Source organism: Phyllostomus hastatus, unplaced genomic scaffold (genome assembly GCF_019186645.2).
Source record: "Phyllostomus hastatus isolate PE091 unplaced genomic scaffold, TTU_PhHast_1.1 phas_contig_194, whole genome shotgun sequence".
Lineage (NCBI taxonomy): Eukaryota > Metazoa > Chordata > Mammalia > Chiroptera > Phyllostomidae > Phyllostomus > Phyllostomus hastatus.
The window spans coordinates 673,582-692,074 of NW_025333703.1; the positions used below are offsets into that span (position 1 = coordinate 673,582).

The window sequence follows — 18,493 nt, forward strand, 5'->3', positions numbered from 1 at the left end:
TCAGATTCCCAGTTTTCACAACACTCATAGAGTTTCCTTCTACCATGAATTTTCTGGTTTGAACCATCACCATACTGATAATATTCAGTTGTTTCTCTTCAGAATAAATTATCTCATACTGTGAAAGTTCTGAGTTGTTTGGTAGCATCTACCAAAGCCAACCAACACAAATATGCCTCAGGAACTAGAAAATCCACTCCTAAGTATATATACAAGAGAAATAAATATATGTATACCAAAAGCAAATATATTCACAAAAGCATTATTTATTATAACCCTAAGCTATAAACAAAGAAAAAGTCCACCAAAAATAGATGGATAAACTGTGATATATTCATATGAGATTCTACACAGAATATACAAATTTCTGCTAAATGCACTAATGATGAATTTCAGAGACATAATTATGGAATAAGCCAAATGTAAAAAATATCAATACATGATATATAATCCAATTTGTATAAAGTATAATATGCAAAAATTAATTTATAATGTTAGAAGTTAGAACTGTGGTTAACTCTGAGGAGGTAGCAGCTAATTTTTATTCCATATTTGCAATGAAAAATACAGTTCACAACTACTTTCTTTTTTAAAGTCCTTTGCTTATAGTATGGTTCATATACCAACTCTGTACTACTGGTTTACAACCAGGTAGGTATTGAAATTGAAAACAAGCAATTTTAAATGTGTAAAGCAACTTGAGAAAGTTTATCTCTTGTGACTCTAATAAAAATTGGGACTTGTATTTTCAATGACTTTTGTCATTTAATTTGTCTAGTAATTCTGTGTATTTTATCATCTAGTAAATAATAGGTATGTTTATAGTACCTTAAACTATTGAATATTATTACATTTGCAAGCAACATCAATACAGGGTTTACTATGACTTTCAAAGCTTTTATAAGAATAAAGTCACATCATTTACTATATTTCCATGGTTTCTACCTTGTGAGTTTTCTGATGGACAATGAGGTTTGACTTACAACTAAAGAACTTCCCACATTCTTTACATTCATATGGTTTCTCTCCTGTATGAGTTTTCTGATGGCGAATGAGGTTTGATTTCCTACTAAAGGCTTTCCCACATTGAGGACATCCATTGGACTTCTCTCCTGTATGTATTCTCTGATGAACAGTGAGGATTGCCTTCTGGCGAAAAGATTTTCCACATTCATTACAAATATAGGGTTTTTCCCCTGTATGAATTCTTTGATGGAGAGTAAGGGTTGTCTTTTGGCAGAAGGACTTTCCACACTCACTACAAATATAGGGTTTCTCTCCTGTGTGAGTTCTTTGGTGTACAGTGAGCGTTGTCTTCTGGATAAATGCCTTCCCACATTCATTACATTGATATGGTTTCTCTCCTGTGTGAGTTCTCTGATGATCAATGAGGTATGACTTCTTTCTAAAAGCACTCCCACACTGAGTACATTCATAAGCTTTCTCCCCTGTATGTATTTTGTAATGTCTAGTTAGGGTTGCCTTCTGGCGGAAGGACTTCCCACAATCCATACACATGTAGGGTTTCCCCTCAACATGTGTTTTCTCATGAAGAGTGAGGGCTGTCTTTTGACGGAAGGCTTTTCCACATTGATTGCAAACATAAGGTTTCTCACCTGTGTGAATTCGCTGATGTTCAATGAGATATGACTTCCTTCTAAAGCTATTCCCACAGTAAGGACAATGAAAGGGTTTCTCTTCTGTTTGAGATCTCTGATGCATAATAAAAATGGACTTCCTGCAGAGGAATTTCCCATATTTGCTATATGCATGGGGCTTCTTTTCTATAAGATTTTGTGGATGGACACTTGGATTTGACTTTTTAATGAAAGGCATTATATTTTTATTGTATTCAAAGAGTCTTTCTCCTCCTCTGTGAGTTCTAGTATGTGTAAATAACATTCCTTTCACAAGGAAGGAATTTTCACACTCATTTTGTTCAAATGATTGCTCTTCAGTTTGAACCTTCTGATGTTGAATAAGTTCCTGTTCATCACTCAGACTCCAGTCTGTTTGTTTATAGAGATTCACTGCAGTATGAATTTTCTCATGCTTAGTATTGAGGAGTGATTTCTCCCATCCATTACTCTCACCAAACTTCTCTCTTACAGGTCTTATATTTCTAATGACCAATTCTGAAATATTTTTCAAAACCTTTCCATCAGGTTTATATTCATGTAGTGTTGTTTTTGAAATAATATAGTTCTTGCCTACAGTAAGTGTTTTCCCCCAAATATTACTTCTTTCCTTAGTTAGTCTTTTGTGGTTGATGAATACAACTGATCTAAAATGCCTATTTTGATATTCTTTGAACTTCATTAAAACACCTTCAGCTTTCCCATCTTCTTCTAGAAAAAAAATAAAGAACACTGTAAGACTTCACATAAACATTATGAATTCGATATATATATATACAAATAACCCATTGTGGGACCATCTGTCTCACTATTGTGATCTACAGAAAGGCCAGGATAAATTAACTGTTGGTAGGGAAAAATGCATAGAACATAAACACAAATCCTACTATATTGTTGAAATGAGGATAAATTGGCATAAGAAAAGAACACTCATATCTTTGCCATTTTGTATTATAAGCTAAACTGAGCAGGTCTAATAAACACAAGGACAAGTAAGCACAGGATAGTGAAAGTGGCATTATTCTTAGAATTCAGAAATAATGGAGTGAGTCTATCAAGAACACTAACCAGTAAGCAAGGAACACTGTTTAGGTAGAAATTAAAGCCTATGTATTTATTTCCTCATGCCTAACTAAGTTTTATAAAATACTTCTGTTTGTTTCTTTTTCACTTGCATTTAGCCTATCCATGACAAATAAACTTTATTAACTACTCATTCCTAGTTTTGAGAGAAACAGTAGTCTACAGTTTAAACCCTAGCTCTCCATATAATTGTGATTTATTTTCTCTTGAAAGGGAAGAATTAGGAAAATATTTTCAGTAGGAATTATAAAATAAACCAGAGGTCAAAGCATACTTGAAACATGCATATAATCAGTGACTACTGCTACATCAATTTATTCTTCCAGGGGATAGTCAATAACTAAATTCTCTTGACCATCAATTATAATTTTTCCCCATTGAATTTGCTGAATTACTTTTTCAGTGTCGCAAAAAAATGGGTTCAAGTTTTCCTACCTTAAACTCTACTATTCCCTTTTGGTACTGTGAAGGACTGGATTCCTCAATGTATGTGTATAGCACTGACTGACCTTACCTATTACTTTTCCTACAAATTCTCGGCTAAATCTTACTACAACCCATATCTAGTAGAGCAATTTTAAAGATGGATTCTTCTTAACCATAACCTGCACCTTATTTACAATAGCCCTAAACTAGAAACAGTCCAATTATCCATCAAGAGATAAATAGGTAATATTGTGTCATGTAATTACACAATGTAATACTACTCAGCAATAAAAAAAGAAAAGAAACCCTACTAATGACAAAAGGATGCAGCTAAAACTTTTTTCAGAATGAACACTTTACAAAAGAGTAAATATTGCACAATTCCATTTAGTGTACTTCTAGAACATGCAGAACTTATCTGTATTGGTAACTGGAGTTACATTGCCTTCCTAAGTGCCTCAGTCACATTCAGGGACATGCTACTACCCAATTTATCTAAGCTTTCACATATCCTTTTTCTCCTTCAAGGTCTAATCTGTCTGAAATTAGAATATAATTATAGTCTGGACTACTCACTCCAAGATGTCTTTCAACAACCTGCTATTTTAATGTGAACGTTCTATATAAAATGCTAAATTTGAGAATATTGCCTTCCCAACTGTAACTTATCCTCTTGAAAGTCAATATTTTATTATCTTCTTTGAAACCTTTTGAACATACATTAATATACATACATTAATATACTGTTATATGAGGCAAAGGTATTAATCTTGGCATGATATCTTACCATTAAATGAGTTCTGAATGGATGAGAAAGATGTTTTCCCTGTATGGTACCTTAGATAATCAGGTAACTACTATGTCTAGACTTTGTTACAAACTACAGTAAGGAAAAGTAAAAGAGGGGATCTTATTTTGAAGGAATTGTTAATCAGATGAGGAAATAAGCCTCAGATAAAACAACATTGAATCACATACCAAATTATTAGATCATATCAGAGGATGTGACTGTTTACCTGTTACAATCAGTGGAATGAGAGTGCAGAAAAAAGGAAGTAACATGGTTTGGAGTAGTCAAGACACATTTCATGCAGGAAGTGTAACCCGATCTTTTAACTAAAGGGTATGTAGCATTGTGTGGTAAAGAATATAACCTTGTCCAATAAGAGGTCTGACATTTGCCTTTGGCTTCTGGAGGTAATCTCTGAATCCACAGAATGTCATGCTTAACAGGAATGTATTTCTTTGCTTGGCAGCCCGTGGTGAGCTACAAAGTAACAGTGTGATTTCAGAGTGAACTGGTGGGGTCTTTGAGTCACACCAACAATGTGATTTAAGATGGGGGCTTTGGGTCACACAGTATCAGCTTGACCTCTTAGGAGCTGAAAACTGAGATCAGGCATATGAACAATCAATCAAGCTTATGTGATTGAACCCAATATAAGTTTTTGATACTAAATTCAGGTGAAGCCTCCCTGGTTGGCAATATTCTGTAATACTGTCCAAAACTCCACAGTGAGAGGAGTACTAGAAGCTCCATATTTGGTACTTTCCTGAACTTGCCTTATGTGCTTGGAATGATTTTAATCTGTATTCTTCCTTTGTAACAAACTATAACTGTGAGGGTTATAGCTTTCAGTAAATTCTGTAGTCCTTCTAACAAATTATTGATACTAATAGTAGTATTGGGGACCCCTGAACTTATAATTTGTGTCAGAAATGTGGGTGGTCTTGTCTGTACTACTGTACCCTTAAACTTTGTAGTTGGACAACTTTGCAAATATGCATATGGACACAAAGTAGCTGTCACATAATGAAAGGCCCAATGGTAAAGAATAAAATCAATTGCATGGAGGACATTTGGGAGACTAGAAAAAATAGAGATTAGTGCAAATTCTCAGTCACAGAGAGAAATACATTTGGAATGACCAGTTGGGATATAATTCTGTCAGCCCTTGGGAAAAAAAGGATTTAAATTTTTATGTGATATTGTTTCAGCATATTGACAATATAAATTGAAAGAAAGGAAAAAATCATGACAAATCCAAATACTAACTACATTAGTCCATGCCTCGAATAACATTGCTTTCATTTTAGATGTCAGTGGCAAATGAAAATATGAATCTGTAAGGATATTTCACAGTGTAAAATAACATAACACAAACCATAGAGAGATCATTAACAAAGTATAATAGAGATGATGGAATTGACCTTCTACTACATGGGGCTTATTTGGGGGACAAAATGATACTTGACAAAAGAAGGTGAAGGAATAAGCCAAAGAACATCCATGAATAACCCAGAGAGACAACAGTGTGGTGATGGCCAGAGGGAAGAGGGAGTTATGGCAGGGGGATAAGATGTGCTAAGGTGGCAGGAATGAAGACATCTGTAACAGTGTAAACAACAAAAATAAAGTTAAAAAAAGAAACAAATGAGAGTAAGGTAAAGATAATGACATGTCTTTTTTTAATTGTTCCTCAAGTACAGTTTTCTGCCTTTTACTCCCATCCCAACCCACCCCCCCCAGCCCTCCCTACCTCCCTCTCATTTCCAGCCCTCCTTATTTTTGTCCATGTGTCCTTTATACTTGTTCCTGCAAACCCTACCCCTTTTCCCCTGAAATTCCCTCCCCTCTCCCTCTGGTCACTGTCAGCCTGTTCTCTATTTCAGTGTCTTTGGTAATGTTTTGCTTATTTCTTTGTTTTGTTGTTTAGGTTACTTACTGTTAAAGGAGAGATCATATGATATTTGTCTTTTACTGCCTGGCTTATTTGCTTAGCATAATGAGTTCCAGTTCCATCCACGCTGTTGCAAAGGGTAGGAACTCCTTCTTTCTTTCTCCTGCATAGAATTCCATTGTGTAAATGTACCATAGTTTTTGGATCCATTCATTTACTCATGGACACCTAGGTTGCTTCCAACACTTGGCTATTGTAAATTTTGCTGCTATGAACATTGGAGTGCACAGGTTCTTTTGGAATTGGTGTTTCAGGTTCCTTAGGACATAATCCTAGCAGTGGAATTGCTGGGTCAAAAGGCAAATCCATTTTGAGTTTTGTGAATAAATTCCATACTGTTTTCCATAGTGGTTGTACCAGTCTGCAATCCCACCAACAGTGCACTAGGGTCCCCTTTTCTCCACAACCTCTCCAACACTTGTTGTTTATTGCTTTGTTTATGATGCCCATTCTGACTGGTGTAAAGTGGTATCTCATTGTGGTTTCAATTTGCATCTCTCTGATAGCTAGCCATATTGAGCATCTTTTCATGTGTCTCTGGGCCCTCTGTATGTCCTCCTTGGAGAAGTGTCTGTTCAAGTCCTTTGCCCATTTTTTAAATTGGGTTGCTTGTCTTCTTAGAGTGGAGTCCTGTGAGTTCATTACTTATTTTGGACATTAAACCCTTGCCTTTGGTATCATTGGCAAATATGTTTTCCCATACAGTTGGTTCTCTTTTTATTTTATTACTGTTTTCTTTAGCCATGCAGAAGCTTTTTATTTTGATGAGATCCCATTTATTTATTCTTTCCTTTATGTCCCTTGCTCTGGGGGACATATCAGTAAAAGTGTTGCTGTGTGAAATATCTGAGATTTTCCTGCCTATGTTCTCCTCTAGGACTTTAATGTTGTCCTGGCTTATATTTAAATATTTTATCCACTTTGAATTTGTTATTTTGTATGGTGTAAGTTGGTGCTGGAGTTTCATTTTTTTGCACGTAGCTGTCCAGTTCTCCCAACACCATTTGTTGAAGAGGCTATTTTTACTCAATTTTCATGTTGCTGCCCACTTTGTCAAATATTAATTGACTTAAGAGCCTTGGGTTTATTTCTGGGCTCTCTGTTCTGTTCCATTGGTCCATGTGCCTGTTTTTATGCCAGTACTAGGCTGGTTTGATTACAGCGGACTTGTAATACGGTTTGGTATCAGGTATTGTGATCCCTCCTACTTTGCCCTTCTTTCCCAAAATTGCAGCAGCTATTTGGGTTCCTTTATGGTTCCATATAAATTTTTTGAAGTGTTTGTTCTATATCTGTGAAATATGCCATTGGTACTTTAACAGGTATTGTACTGAATCTGTAAATTGCTTTGGTAGTATGGGCATTTTGATGATGTTAATTCTTCCAATCCATGAACACGGTATATGTTTCCACTTGTTTGTGTCTTCCTTGGTTTCTTTCTTGAGTGTTGTGTAGTTTCCTGAATACAGGACTTTTACCCCCTTGGTTAGGTTTATTCCTACGTATTTTATTTTTCTTGTTTCAATATCAAATGGGATTTTTTTGTTGATTTCTGCTTCTGCTGTTTCATTGTTAATATTCAAAAATGCCTTTGATTTCTGGATATTGACTTTGTATCCAGCTGGTTTGCCAAACACATTTTTTAGGCCGAGCAGTTTTTTTGGTGGAGTCTAAAGGATTTCCTATGTACACTATCATGTCATCTGCAAACAATGACAGTTTTGTTTCCTCCTTTGCAATTTGGATGCCTTTTATTTCCTTTTCTTGTCTGATCACTGTGGCTAAAACTTCCAACACTATGTTGAATAGAAGTGGTGAAAGTGGACAACCTTGTCTTGTTCCTGATCTTAGTGGAAAAGATTTTAGTTTGTGACCATTGAGTATGATGTTGGCTGTAGGTCTCTCCTGTATGGCCTTTATTATGTTGAGGAATGTTCCTGCTATTTCCAGTTTGCTGAGTGTTTTCATCATAAATGGGTGCTGTACTACCTTATGAAATTCCTTTTGCATATCTATTGATGTGATCATGTGATTTTTGACTTTCATTTTGTTTATGTGATGTATTACATTTATTGATTTGTGACTATTGTAGCAGCCTTTCATCCTTGGGGTGAATCCCACTTGGTCATGGTATATGATGTTTTAAATGTATTGTTGGATGCAGTTTGCCCATATTTTCTTTAGGATTTTAGCGTCTATGTTCATCAGTGATACTGGCCCGAAGTTGTCTTTCTTTGTTGTATCTTTACCTGGTTTTGGGATGAGGGTGATGCTGGCTTCATAAAAAAGAGTTTAGGAGTCTTCCATCATTTTGTATTTTTTGGAATAGTCTGTGAAGTATAGGGGTTAGCTCTTCCTTAAATGCTTTGTACAATTCTCCTGTGAAACCATCTGGTGCAGGCCTTTTGTGTGTCAGGAGTTTTTTGATTACTGCTTCAATTTCTTTTGCTGTTATCGGTCTGTTCATGCTTTCTGCTTCTTCTTCATTGAGTTTTGGGAGATTATATTTTTCTAGAAATTTGTCCATTTCACCTAGGTTTTCAAATTTCTTTGCATACATACATCTTCATACAAATTTGTTACAATCCTTTGTATTTCTTTGTATCAGTTGTAACCTCCCCTCTTTGATCTGATTGTGTTTATTTGGGTTCTCTCTCTTTTTTTCTTGATGAGTCTGCTTAAAGGCATGTCAATTTTGTTTATCTTTTCAAAGAACGAGCTCCTGGACTCATTGGTCCTTAGAATTGTGCTTTTAGTCTCTATGTCATTTAATTATGCTCTGGTCTTGCTTATTTCCTTTCTTCTATCTGCTCTGGACTGTCTTTGTTGTTGTTCCTTGAGTTCTTGTAGGCATAAGGTTAGGTTGTTTGCTTGAAATGTTATTTTTATGAAATGCCTGTATCACTATGAATTCCCTCTCAGGAGTGCCTTTGCTGCATCCCATAAATTTAGGGTTGTTGTGAGTTCATGTTCATTTGTTTCCAGGAACTTTTTTATTTGTTCTGTGATCTCATTCTTGACCCATTCATTGTTTAATAGCAAGCCTTTCAATCCCCATGAATTTTAGTGTTTTGGGTTTTTTCCTTGGGGTTGGTTTCTAGTTTCAGTCCCTTGTGGTCAGAGAAAATGCTTGATATGATTTCAATTTTCTTGAATTTGTTGAGGCTTGTTTTGTGTCCTATCATGTAGTCTATCTTTGAAAATGTTCCATGTGCATTTGAAAAGAATGTGTATTTAGCTTCTTTGCGATGGAAGGCTCGCTCTATATATTATCAGTTAAGTCCATTGCATCTAGGGCATTGTTCAATGCCACAATATCTTTGTTGATATTTTGGTTGGAAGATTTGTTCAGTTTTGACAGTGTGGTGTTAAAATCCCCTATTATAATTGTGTTGCTGTCAATATGTTTCTTGAAGTCCTCTAAGATTTTCTTTATGTATTTGGGTGCTGCTATGATGGGTGCATATGTATTTACAATGTTTATGTGGTCTTTGTGGATTCTTCCCTTGAGTGTTATGAAGTGACCTTCTGGGTGTTTCCCTATGGCCCTTTTTTGAAGTCTATTTTGTTTGATAAGAGTATTGCTACCCCAGCTTTTTTTTTTCCTGTTCATTTGCTTGGAAAATTTGTTTCCAGTCTTGCACTTTCAGTCTATGTAGGTCTTTTGTCCTGAGGTGGGTCTCTTGTAGGTAGCATATGTGTGGGTCATGCTTTCTTATCCATTCAGCTATTCTATGTCTTTTGATTGGAGAATTTAATCCATTTTATTTAAGGTTATTATCAATAGGTACTTATTCTTTGCCATTTTTGTACTTGTGTTCTTCTCTATCTCTCTCTGCTTTCCTTCCTTTCCTTACAGCAGGCCCTTTAGCATCTCTTGCAGAGCTGGTTTGGTAGAGGTGTATTCTTTTAGACATCTTTGTCTTGGAAGCTTCTATTTGGCCATCTATCTTGATTGAGAGCCTTGCTGGGTAAAGTAGCCTTGGTTGCAGGCCTCTGGTTCTCATTACTTAAAATATTTCTTGCCATTCCTTTCTGGCTTGGAGTGTTTCCATTGAGACGTCAGCTGCTAATCTTATTGGGGCTACCTTGTATGTTAATTGCTGTTTCTCCCTTACTGCCTTTAAGATTCTCTCTCTGTCTTGGGATTTTGCCATTTTAATTATGATGTGTCTTGAAGTCGGCCTCTTTGGGTTCCTCTTGATTGGGATTCAGTGTGTTTCCTGGATTTGTGTGACTTTTTCTCTCATCAAATTAGGAAAGTTTTCCATCATTACTTTTTCAAAGAGTTTTTCTATCCCTTGCTCTTCTCCTTCTGGTATCCCCATTATATGGATATTATTATGTTTCAGATTGTCCTGCATTTCTCTTAATCCCTCTTCATTCTTTCTGATCCTCTTTTCCTTTTCTTGCTCTTCCTGGGTGTGTTTTCCTACCTTGTTCTCTGCTTCATATAGGCTGCTTTTGATTCCTTCTACTGTGTTCTTCAGTTCAGAATTGGCATTCTTCATTTCCTCTTGGTCCTTATTGATAGTTTCTATTTCCTTTTTCATGGTGGTATAGTTTGCAGTGAGTTCTTTGTAGTTTCCCTGTAGTTTCTAGTAATTCACCGTGAGCTCATTCAGCTTCCTGATAACCACTGCTTTGAACTCAGTATCTGAGAGTTGAGTTGCCTCTATTCATTTAGCATTCTTTCTGAGGCTTCCTCCTTTTCTTTCATTTGGGGATTGTATCTTTGTCTTCCCATTGTTTGTGAGACTCTTCTTGTTATCTTCTTAATTTGATCTGTTCTGGCTCCCTGGGTTTATTGTGTGAACTTCTGTGGTAGAATACCTGTGAGATTCAGTGGTGCAGTCTCCTTGATCTCTCAAGCTCACTGGTCTTGGTCTTGGTCTTGTCATTTAAGTTGGCTCTGTGTTTGTCTTTGGGTTTTGATTGTTGTTGGGTCTTTCTTTGGTGGGCCCTTTCCACCAGCTGGTTAAATGAGGGTCTCTCTGTCCACCACCTCTTGTACTTTGTTGTGTGATGTGGGCAGGTTGTGTTGAAGATGGCTCTTTCGTGTGTACAAGGTTTTGAGGATTCTCTCTTGCTCTTGTTCAGCTGTTTGTTATAGGTAATTTCTCCACTATTTAGTTGTATTTCCAGATAGGTCCTGGATTGAGGTTAGTGTGGCTTCCATTCCCTTCTTCACCTTCTCCTGTTGTTATCTGTTGGGGGTTCCTTTGTTGTTGGGTTACCTCTTCCAGCAGGTATCCTGGTTGGTGTTCACAGCTTCCACCTACGTCTGGTTTTTCAATGTCCACTCCAATTGTTGGTCTCCTATTTTTATATATTCTGAGGTGCTGTTGGCTGTTTGTTCCCCCATCAATTGGCTTGGTTTTTCTCCATTTGTAGGGGGAAGTAGAATCCACTCCCTCCTATCTCGCTGCCATCTTCCTCACTATGGTGAGGTAAAGAGGAAAGTCCACAGTACAGGCGACTGGACATGGAAAATGTTCATTTCCTGCTCAGAAGTCCAGTGCAGATATCTCTCCAAAAAAATCTCTCACCAGGTGCCTTCTGCCTGATAGTGCCGCTCTCTCAGCTCCTAGCACCTCAGGAAGAACTTCCAATTTTCTCAGCCTGCTTCCTCTCCCCCTCCCCTTGGGCCCCAAAGTGAAACAGGATGACTAAGTGGATCCAGTGTCTGTCACATCGTTTATACAATTACTTCTGATATATAAATAACCAAAAGGATGAGGCAACTGATTGCTGTATTGCTGTAGGTAGATTTAAATATACCACTGGAGTTTGGGTGGGGGAAATGGGCCAAACAAATGTCTATTTGAAAGCTATGTACACTTAAGAATGGATAAAATTATTATAGCTGATGTGACTTTTATAGAGACAAGAACTGAGGATAAAGAAAGATCCTTTAGAACATTCAAAGCATATGGAAATAAAATCCATTTATTCAACAAATATTTATTTTTCCAGGCAATGCAAATAAAGGAAGAAAAAGCAACCATGATGTGAATGGATATGTAGGAAAATAGAATGCGAATGAGTTAGTACTTTTCACCCAAATCAAGGTGTGTAGATAGATATCCAGAATCTGAGCATTATGATATGACACATGGAAATTTATTGGAAAAACAGTGATACTGGTATTATTGTTTTGTTTCAAGGCCTATGGATTTTGAAATCTGGGGACAAGTGTAACTGCACAATAATAAATAAAAAAGGAAAAAAATCTGATGGCAGGTCTCATGATGAGAATGGGAAGTGAGACTGAGTACAGAAAGCAAGTATAAGGTATTGCACAGGATAAGGAAGGAAAAAAATGAAGAGAAAGACAAGTATTAGACAATGATTCTCTTTTTATCTTTTAGCTATGTTGAAGAATGTCAATAAACAGGAGACTACAATGAAAGAAGAAATAAGACTGAAATGTTTAAAAAAAGAGATGAAAAATAAGAAAGACCAAAACCACTTAAGTGTGGTTCATGAATTCTGTACTAACTGACATCTTTATGGGAGGTCCACAAAATCAAAACTAGTCTTGTTAATAATAACACTTCAATTATCTTTTTAACTGTGTTCGTATTTGCACTAATGGAGTAAAATCAATAGTAAGTGTCTTATTTGTACTCATGAAGTTTTAACTTATGGAAGGTGACTTAATGATGACACAGAAGCTAATGCCATTAAAAGGATATTATTATTATTATCTTCAGTTCCTGAGAAGAGGGGACTTGCCATGCCATGCAAGTCCACATGTGGTCAGAAGACAGAAAGAAGTGAGGGGAAAGTCTAGGCCAGAGCCATTATTAGGGCTTGCTTCTGAATAAAAGAAAAAAAAAAGGCAAGGCAGGGGAAACAGCTAGGATGGGCTAGTTTGAATACTGCTGGCAGTCTATGGGTCACAGGGTTGGTCTCTGTTTGACTAGTACATGATCCTAGGTGACTTAGAGCAGGGGATATATTGGCTTGGTATGTGAGAGTTAGATAAAGAAAGTGTTTGAAGGTATTATTGTCTTGGATTGGTTGGTTTGTATATGAAAGGTGGGCTCAAACAATAAGTTGTTTCCTGTCTCTAGGAATTAGCTAGCTCTGGAAAGAGCAGTCTCTCCCCAACTAGCAAGGTCCCCCCCAAATTCAAATCATCATAAAATATAGAAAATAAAAAATATGATTAATACAGTGGGTAAAATGTTGACACATTAGCACAAATCAAAGCACTGGCACCAAGCTATAATAGTAATCACTGCATCTCTAACTGGCACAAACAGGAAAAAAGTGTTTCACTTAAAACTGTTCTTGATAGAACAGAAATTTATCATTATTTTTATTAGATCTCCACCCTTGAGGACACATATTTTAAATATTTTGTGTAATGATTAAAGAAGTATGCATAAAACACTTTTGTTGTATACCAGAGTATAAGGTATTTTGTGGAAAAAAAAAAGTGCTGGTATAATTTTTTCCTCCAATCCTCCACCGGGTGCCTCTGGGGACCTTCATAGTAACTGTGCACCTCTTCAGAGTGATGTCAACATTTTTCGGGACGTTGACAGTTGGATTGCTAAGAATGGTCTTCAACCTCGCAGTAGAGGTGGCAAAGAGAGCAGTGCTGGTATAATTATTGAGTGGAGAATTGAGTAACAACTTTTTGCAGAACGGCAAAAAAGATTTTATTAAAAAGATTTTTAAAAAGATTATATTTATTTATTTTAGAGAGAGGGAATAGGAGGGAGAAAATGAGTAAGAGAAATATATATGTGAGAGAAAAACACCAATCAGTTGCCTCTTGCATGCACTCTGACCAGGGACCAAACCTGCAACCCAGGCAAGTGCCCTGACTGGGAATTGAACCAGGGACCTTTTGGCTTGAGGGATGAAGCTCAACCAACTAAGCCACACCAGTCAGGGCGAGGCACAATGGACTTGAGTATCTGGCAGACATTTTCTTGAACACTATGAGCCTGTCAATTCAAAGAAAACATCTGCCAATATTTATTACCAACAATAAAATTCAAGCTTTCAACTAAAGGCCATTACATTGAAAAGCTTTTGGCAGCCATTGTGTTAGCCTTCTAATACGTTAAAGACATTACTGATGAGATTATTGGTGATATTAACAAATGAGGGTTTGGGTTTGTTGTTTACATACTGTATATGGTGATGTGGAAAAATCTGAAAGACCCGTACACATCAGTGAACTGTTCCTTTACAAATGACCTATGTATATCACTAAAAAGCCCTGGCTGGTGTGGTTCAGTGGATCGAGCGCAGGCCTACAAAACAAAGGGTTGCCAGTTCAATTCCCAGTCTAGGGCATATTGCCTGGGTTGCGGGCCAGGTCCCCAGTAGGGGGCATGTGAGGGGCAACCACATTTTGATGTTTCTCTCCTTTTCTTTTTCCCTCCCTTCTACTCTCTAAAAATAAAGCAATAAAATCTTTTGTTAAAAAACAAACAATATTACCAAAAAAATTCATGGGTAAAAATATCTATTTAAGTACACCATTGAATTTTTTTGTAACAGTGTAAAAAAGTTGAGTGTTATGGTTTCAGATTCTATATTGAAACTAACTGTTTAGAAATTGTGAATTATGTTTAAGTCTAGTATTAATGAAAAATATGAAAAGTGTGAAAAGACTTTTAAAATACTTCTTTCAAATTACACATATGCATGAAGGAAGATATTTTTCTTCATATGCTTCAATTAAAACAACAGTTGAAACAGATTTAAAGTGGGGACACACTCATACATGGGGAGGGGGAAGGGATTGAGCAAAAAGGAAAAAGAACTCAGACATGAACAACAGCTTGGTGACTGCTGGGGGGAGGGGAGCAGAAGGGGACTAAATGGCAATGGAATAAAATATAATAAAAGTTAAATTAAAAAAGAAAAACAAAACAGATTGAATGCAGAGTCAGATGTGAACATGAGCTCTCTCCTATTAAGGAAGACACTATAAATTTCAATTATACACCAATGACACCTAACTCACAATTTTTTTTCCTCCTGGAAAACAGTTATTTCTATGTAAAAATATGATTTTTGTCAACATTTAGTGAGTTTATCATTTTTATATTTTTTAAAAAAATAATTTATTACTTTCTGATTCTGATTGTTACTGTAGGAGACCATTCTGTGTGGCGTGGGCCCAGCTCCCACTCAGAAAGGCCAGTGGAAAGTCAGGTCCGGTGCACAGGACCCACACCCACGGATAGGTTCTCCTATGGGGGAATCAGGCCTGCATTGTACCTGGGCCACTTTGAAACTTGTTTTTTGCTAGAACTCCCTCACCCTGAATTGAGGCAGCAAGTGCTTACTGTAACTTTCTAAAGTCTGTGCTAAACCTCCCCACTATGGAGTGTAACCCGTTCAACCATGTTTCCCCTTGGTCTGCAACATCGTTCTCTTTGAAGTAATTAGCAACATTCTTTCCTTTGTTTCCTGTAAAAGGTAACCACCTAAAGCAAATCTATGCATAGTAAATGAGGACCAGCTTCATTGTAATATGCCCAGAAAAGCAACAAAAGCTTGTCAAGGCAAGGGTTGGGGCACTCTTGAGAGAGTGGTCAAGGTGCTCTGAGGTGCTCTCCCCTTGAGAGAGTAACCGTGTTGTCCCTTTTCCTCCACAGGACTCAGTAGTCCATGTGAATTTGTCTCATATCTCATCCATAGTGCCGCAGATCCCATGAGCTGGGGTCGACATCATTTTATAACCAGATTTTATTTATTTATTTATTTATATTTATTTTTAGAGAGAGGGGAAGGAAAGGAGAAAGAGAGGGACAGAAACATCAATGTGTGGTTGTTTCTTCTGTGTTCCCCAATGGGGGCCTGGCCTGCAACCCAGGCATGTGCACTTACTGGGAATCAAACCGGCAACCCTTTAGTTCACAGCCCATGTGCAATCCACTGAGCTACGCCAGCCAGGGCTAGAATATTTTTAAGTATATGTTATTCATTATGCTATTAGTTTTGCCAATTTTTTCTCCTCTTTATCCCCCCTCCACCCTGCACCCCACAATCCTCCAGCATTGCCTCCCCCTTTGTTCATATCCATGGGTTGTACATATAGTTCTTTCACTTCTGTTTCCTATATCATTCTTAACCTCTCCCCATCTATTTTATGCCTACCAATTATGCTTCTTATTCCCTGTACCTTGACCCCCCAATTCTTCCTCTTTCCCTTCCCACTGAAAAACCTCAATGTGATTTTTATTTCTCTGATTCTGTTCCTGTTCTAGTTCTTTGTTTGGTTTATGTTTTTGGTTTTTTAGATTCTGTTGTTGATAGTTGTGAGTTTGTTGTCATTTTACTATTCATAGTTTTTGATCTTCTTCTATTCCTTAGATAAGTCCCTTTAACATTTTATATAATAAGGGCTTGGTAATGATGAACTCCTTTACCTTAACCTTTTCTAGGAAGCACTTTATCTGCCCTTCCATTCTAAATGACAGCTCTGTTAGATAGAGTAATCTTGGATTTAAGTCCTCTCTTTCATAACTTTGAATACTTCTTTCCAGTCCCTTCTTGCCTGTAAGGATTCTTTTGAGAAATCAGCTGACAGTGTTATGGGAACTCCTTTATAGGTAACTCATTCCCTTCCTCTTTCTGCTTTTAAGATTTTCTCTTTATCTTTAATCTTGGGTAACTTAATGATGATGTGCCTTATTCTGTTTCTCCTTGGGTCCAATTTCTTTGAGACTGTCTGAACTTCCTGGAAGTCTATTTCCTTTGCCAGATTTGAGAGGTTTTCCCTCATTATTTGTTCAAGTAAGTTTTCAATTTCTTGTTCTTGTTCTTCTTCTGGCAGACCTATGATTCTGGTATTTGAGTACGTCAAGTTGTCCCAGTTTCCTAAGCTTCTCCTCAATTTTTTTTTTTTTTGGTTCTTGTTTCTTCATTCTTTTCCAGTTGGATGTTTATTTCTCCTACTTGTCCCAAATTGTTTGAGTCCCAGATTCCTTCCTGTCACTTTTGGTTCCCTGTTTATTTTCCTTTATTTCACTTTGGGTAGCCTTCATTATTCCTTTTTGTGACTGAGCTCAATCACTTCTGTGAGCATCCTGATTACCAGTGTTTGAACTCTGCATCAGATAAGTTGTCTGTCTCCTCATTGCCTAGATCTTTTTCTGGAGTTTTGGCCTATTCTTTCGTTTGGGCTATATTTCTTTGTCTCCACACACCTGTTACATTGTAAAGGGGTGAGGTCTTAAGTATTTGACAGGGTGAGACAACCCTGTTTCTTTTATTCTGGTGGTGTCTGTGAGAGAGGGATCAGAGGATTCCCTTGAGTGGGGCACTTGCTCCACTCTAGCCCCACTATCGAATGAACTCTTGTGTGTGACTTGGAGTTTCTTCCACCGTGGCAAAACCTAAAATAGTTTATACCTAGCTTTGAGTATTTAATTTCCTGAATACTCACCTTCTATAGGTGAGACAGCACTGCCTCACCTATAGGGTCTGCCACCTTGTCACAAGCCCTCTCAGCCAGCTGTGCCTTGCCAGCACAGTCCTCTGCCTTTCTATAGCGTCCTCTTTGCTCGGCTGCCTGTCTCCTGTCTCAGGCCCTCCTACTAGTCTGGGTGAATGTTTCTTTAACTCTTTGGTTGTTGGGGTTCCAGCAATTTGATTTTCTGGCACTTCTGTTTGTTTACTCTTTTTAGATTGGTTGTTATCCTTCTTTTGGTTGTTCGAGGAAGTGAAGCATTTCTACCTACACCTCCATCTTGGCCAGAACTTCTATTTTTATATTGTTTTAAAATGAATTGATAAGTGAATATTTAAAATCCTTATTTTAATATCTAATAGGGTATATACACACAGAGTTATTTTAATCTTTAATAATTTTGAGAATATAAGCAAGTTCCATGGCTAAAAAATTGGTCTACATATCCAGATTCTGATAATGTAAGTTTGTATCAAAACAACCTTCCAGTTGATAAAGTGATGAACTCTGGGCCAAATGAAAAAATAAACAAATCATTTGGTAATGACCCAGGGACATGGACAACAGTGTGGAAACTGACTGGAAGCAGGGGTTGGGGTGGGTGGAAAAGGATAAAGAGGGAAAACCAGGGCACTTTCAGAGAACAATGAAAATAATAATAAAATTTAAAAAGAGAGTGATCAAAAGCAGGAAAAACTGGAGTTCATACAACCTTTGAAAGAAAGAAAACACACTGCATAAGATCTACATTTATCCAGGATATCCACTGTGTGCCCTGGTAGTTCATATGGCACACAGAAAATAGACCTAAAGGTGAAAGCAGGGGTTTTCTGTGCAAAAATATCAGAGATCATAGTTCTGGGCTATGAGAGTGGCCATAAATTGAAGACAAAAATCTGAGAATGGGGAAGTCATAGTAAGAGAGCCCAAAAGCTAGCATAACCCCTCCTCCAACCTTGGTTTAACTGCATTACTGCTGGGCAAGACTAAAAGGAGCACAAAAAGAAAAGAACCTGGACTTCTGAAAGAAATAAGGAAATTGTGCAATAGTTACTTGGCTCTGAAAAAACCCAGCATTTAATTATAGTCATGTGCAAAGTTAGAGAAACCTCATTAAACCCTTGATATTTCTACTGAAACCCCAGAATAGCTGTGTA

The 18,493-nt window shown here is 37.1% G+C and overlaps 1 protein-coding gene across 3 annotated transcripts in view; it reads right to left on the reverse strand.

The window, feature by feature from the left end:
- Positions 1-265: 265 nt before the first annotated feature.
- The window catches only part of ZNF382 (zinc finger protein 382), a 77,173-nt gene continuing 58,945 nt past the window's right edge, over positions 266-18,493 (reverse strand). For all 3 annotated transcript variants that reach the window (XM_045833804.1, XM_045833805.1, XM_045833803.1), the window contains exon 5: positions 266-2,348. In XM_045833804.1, coding sequence (XP_045689760.1) covers positions 925-2,348 — 1,424 coding nt within the window. In that variant the 3' untranslated portion in view covers positions 266-924. The remainder of the gene's footprint in view (positions 2,349-18,493) is intronic.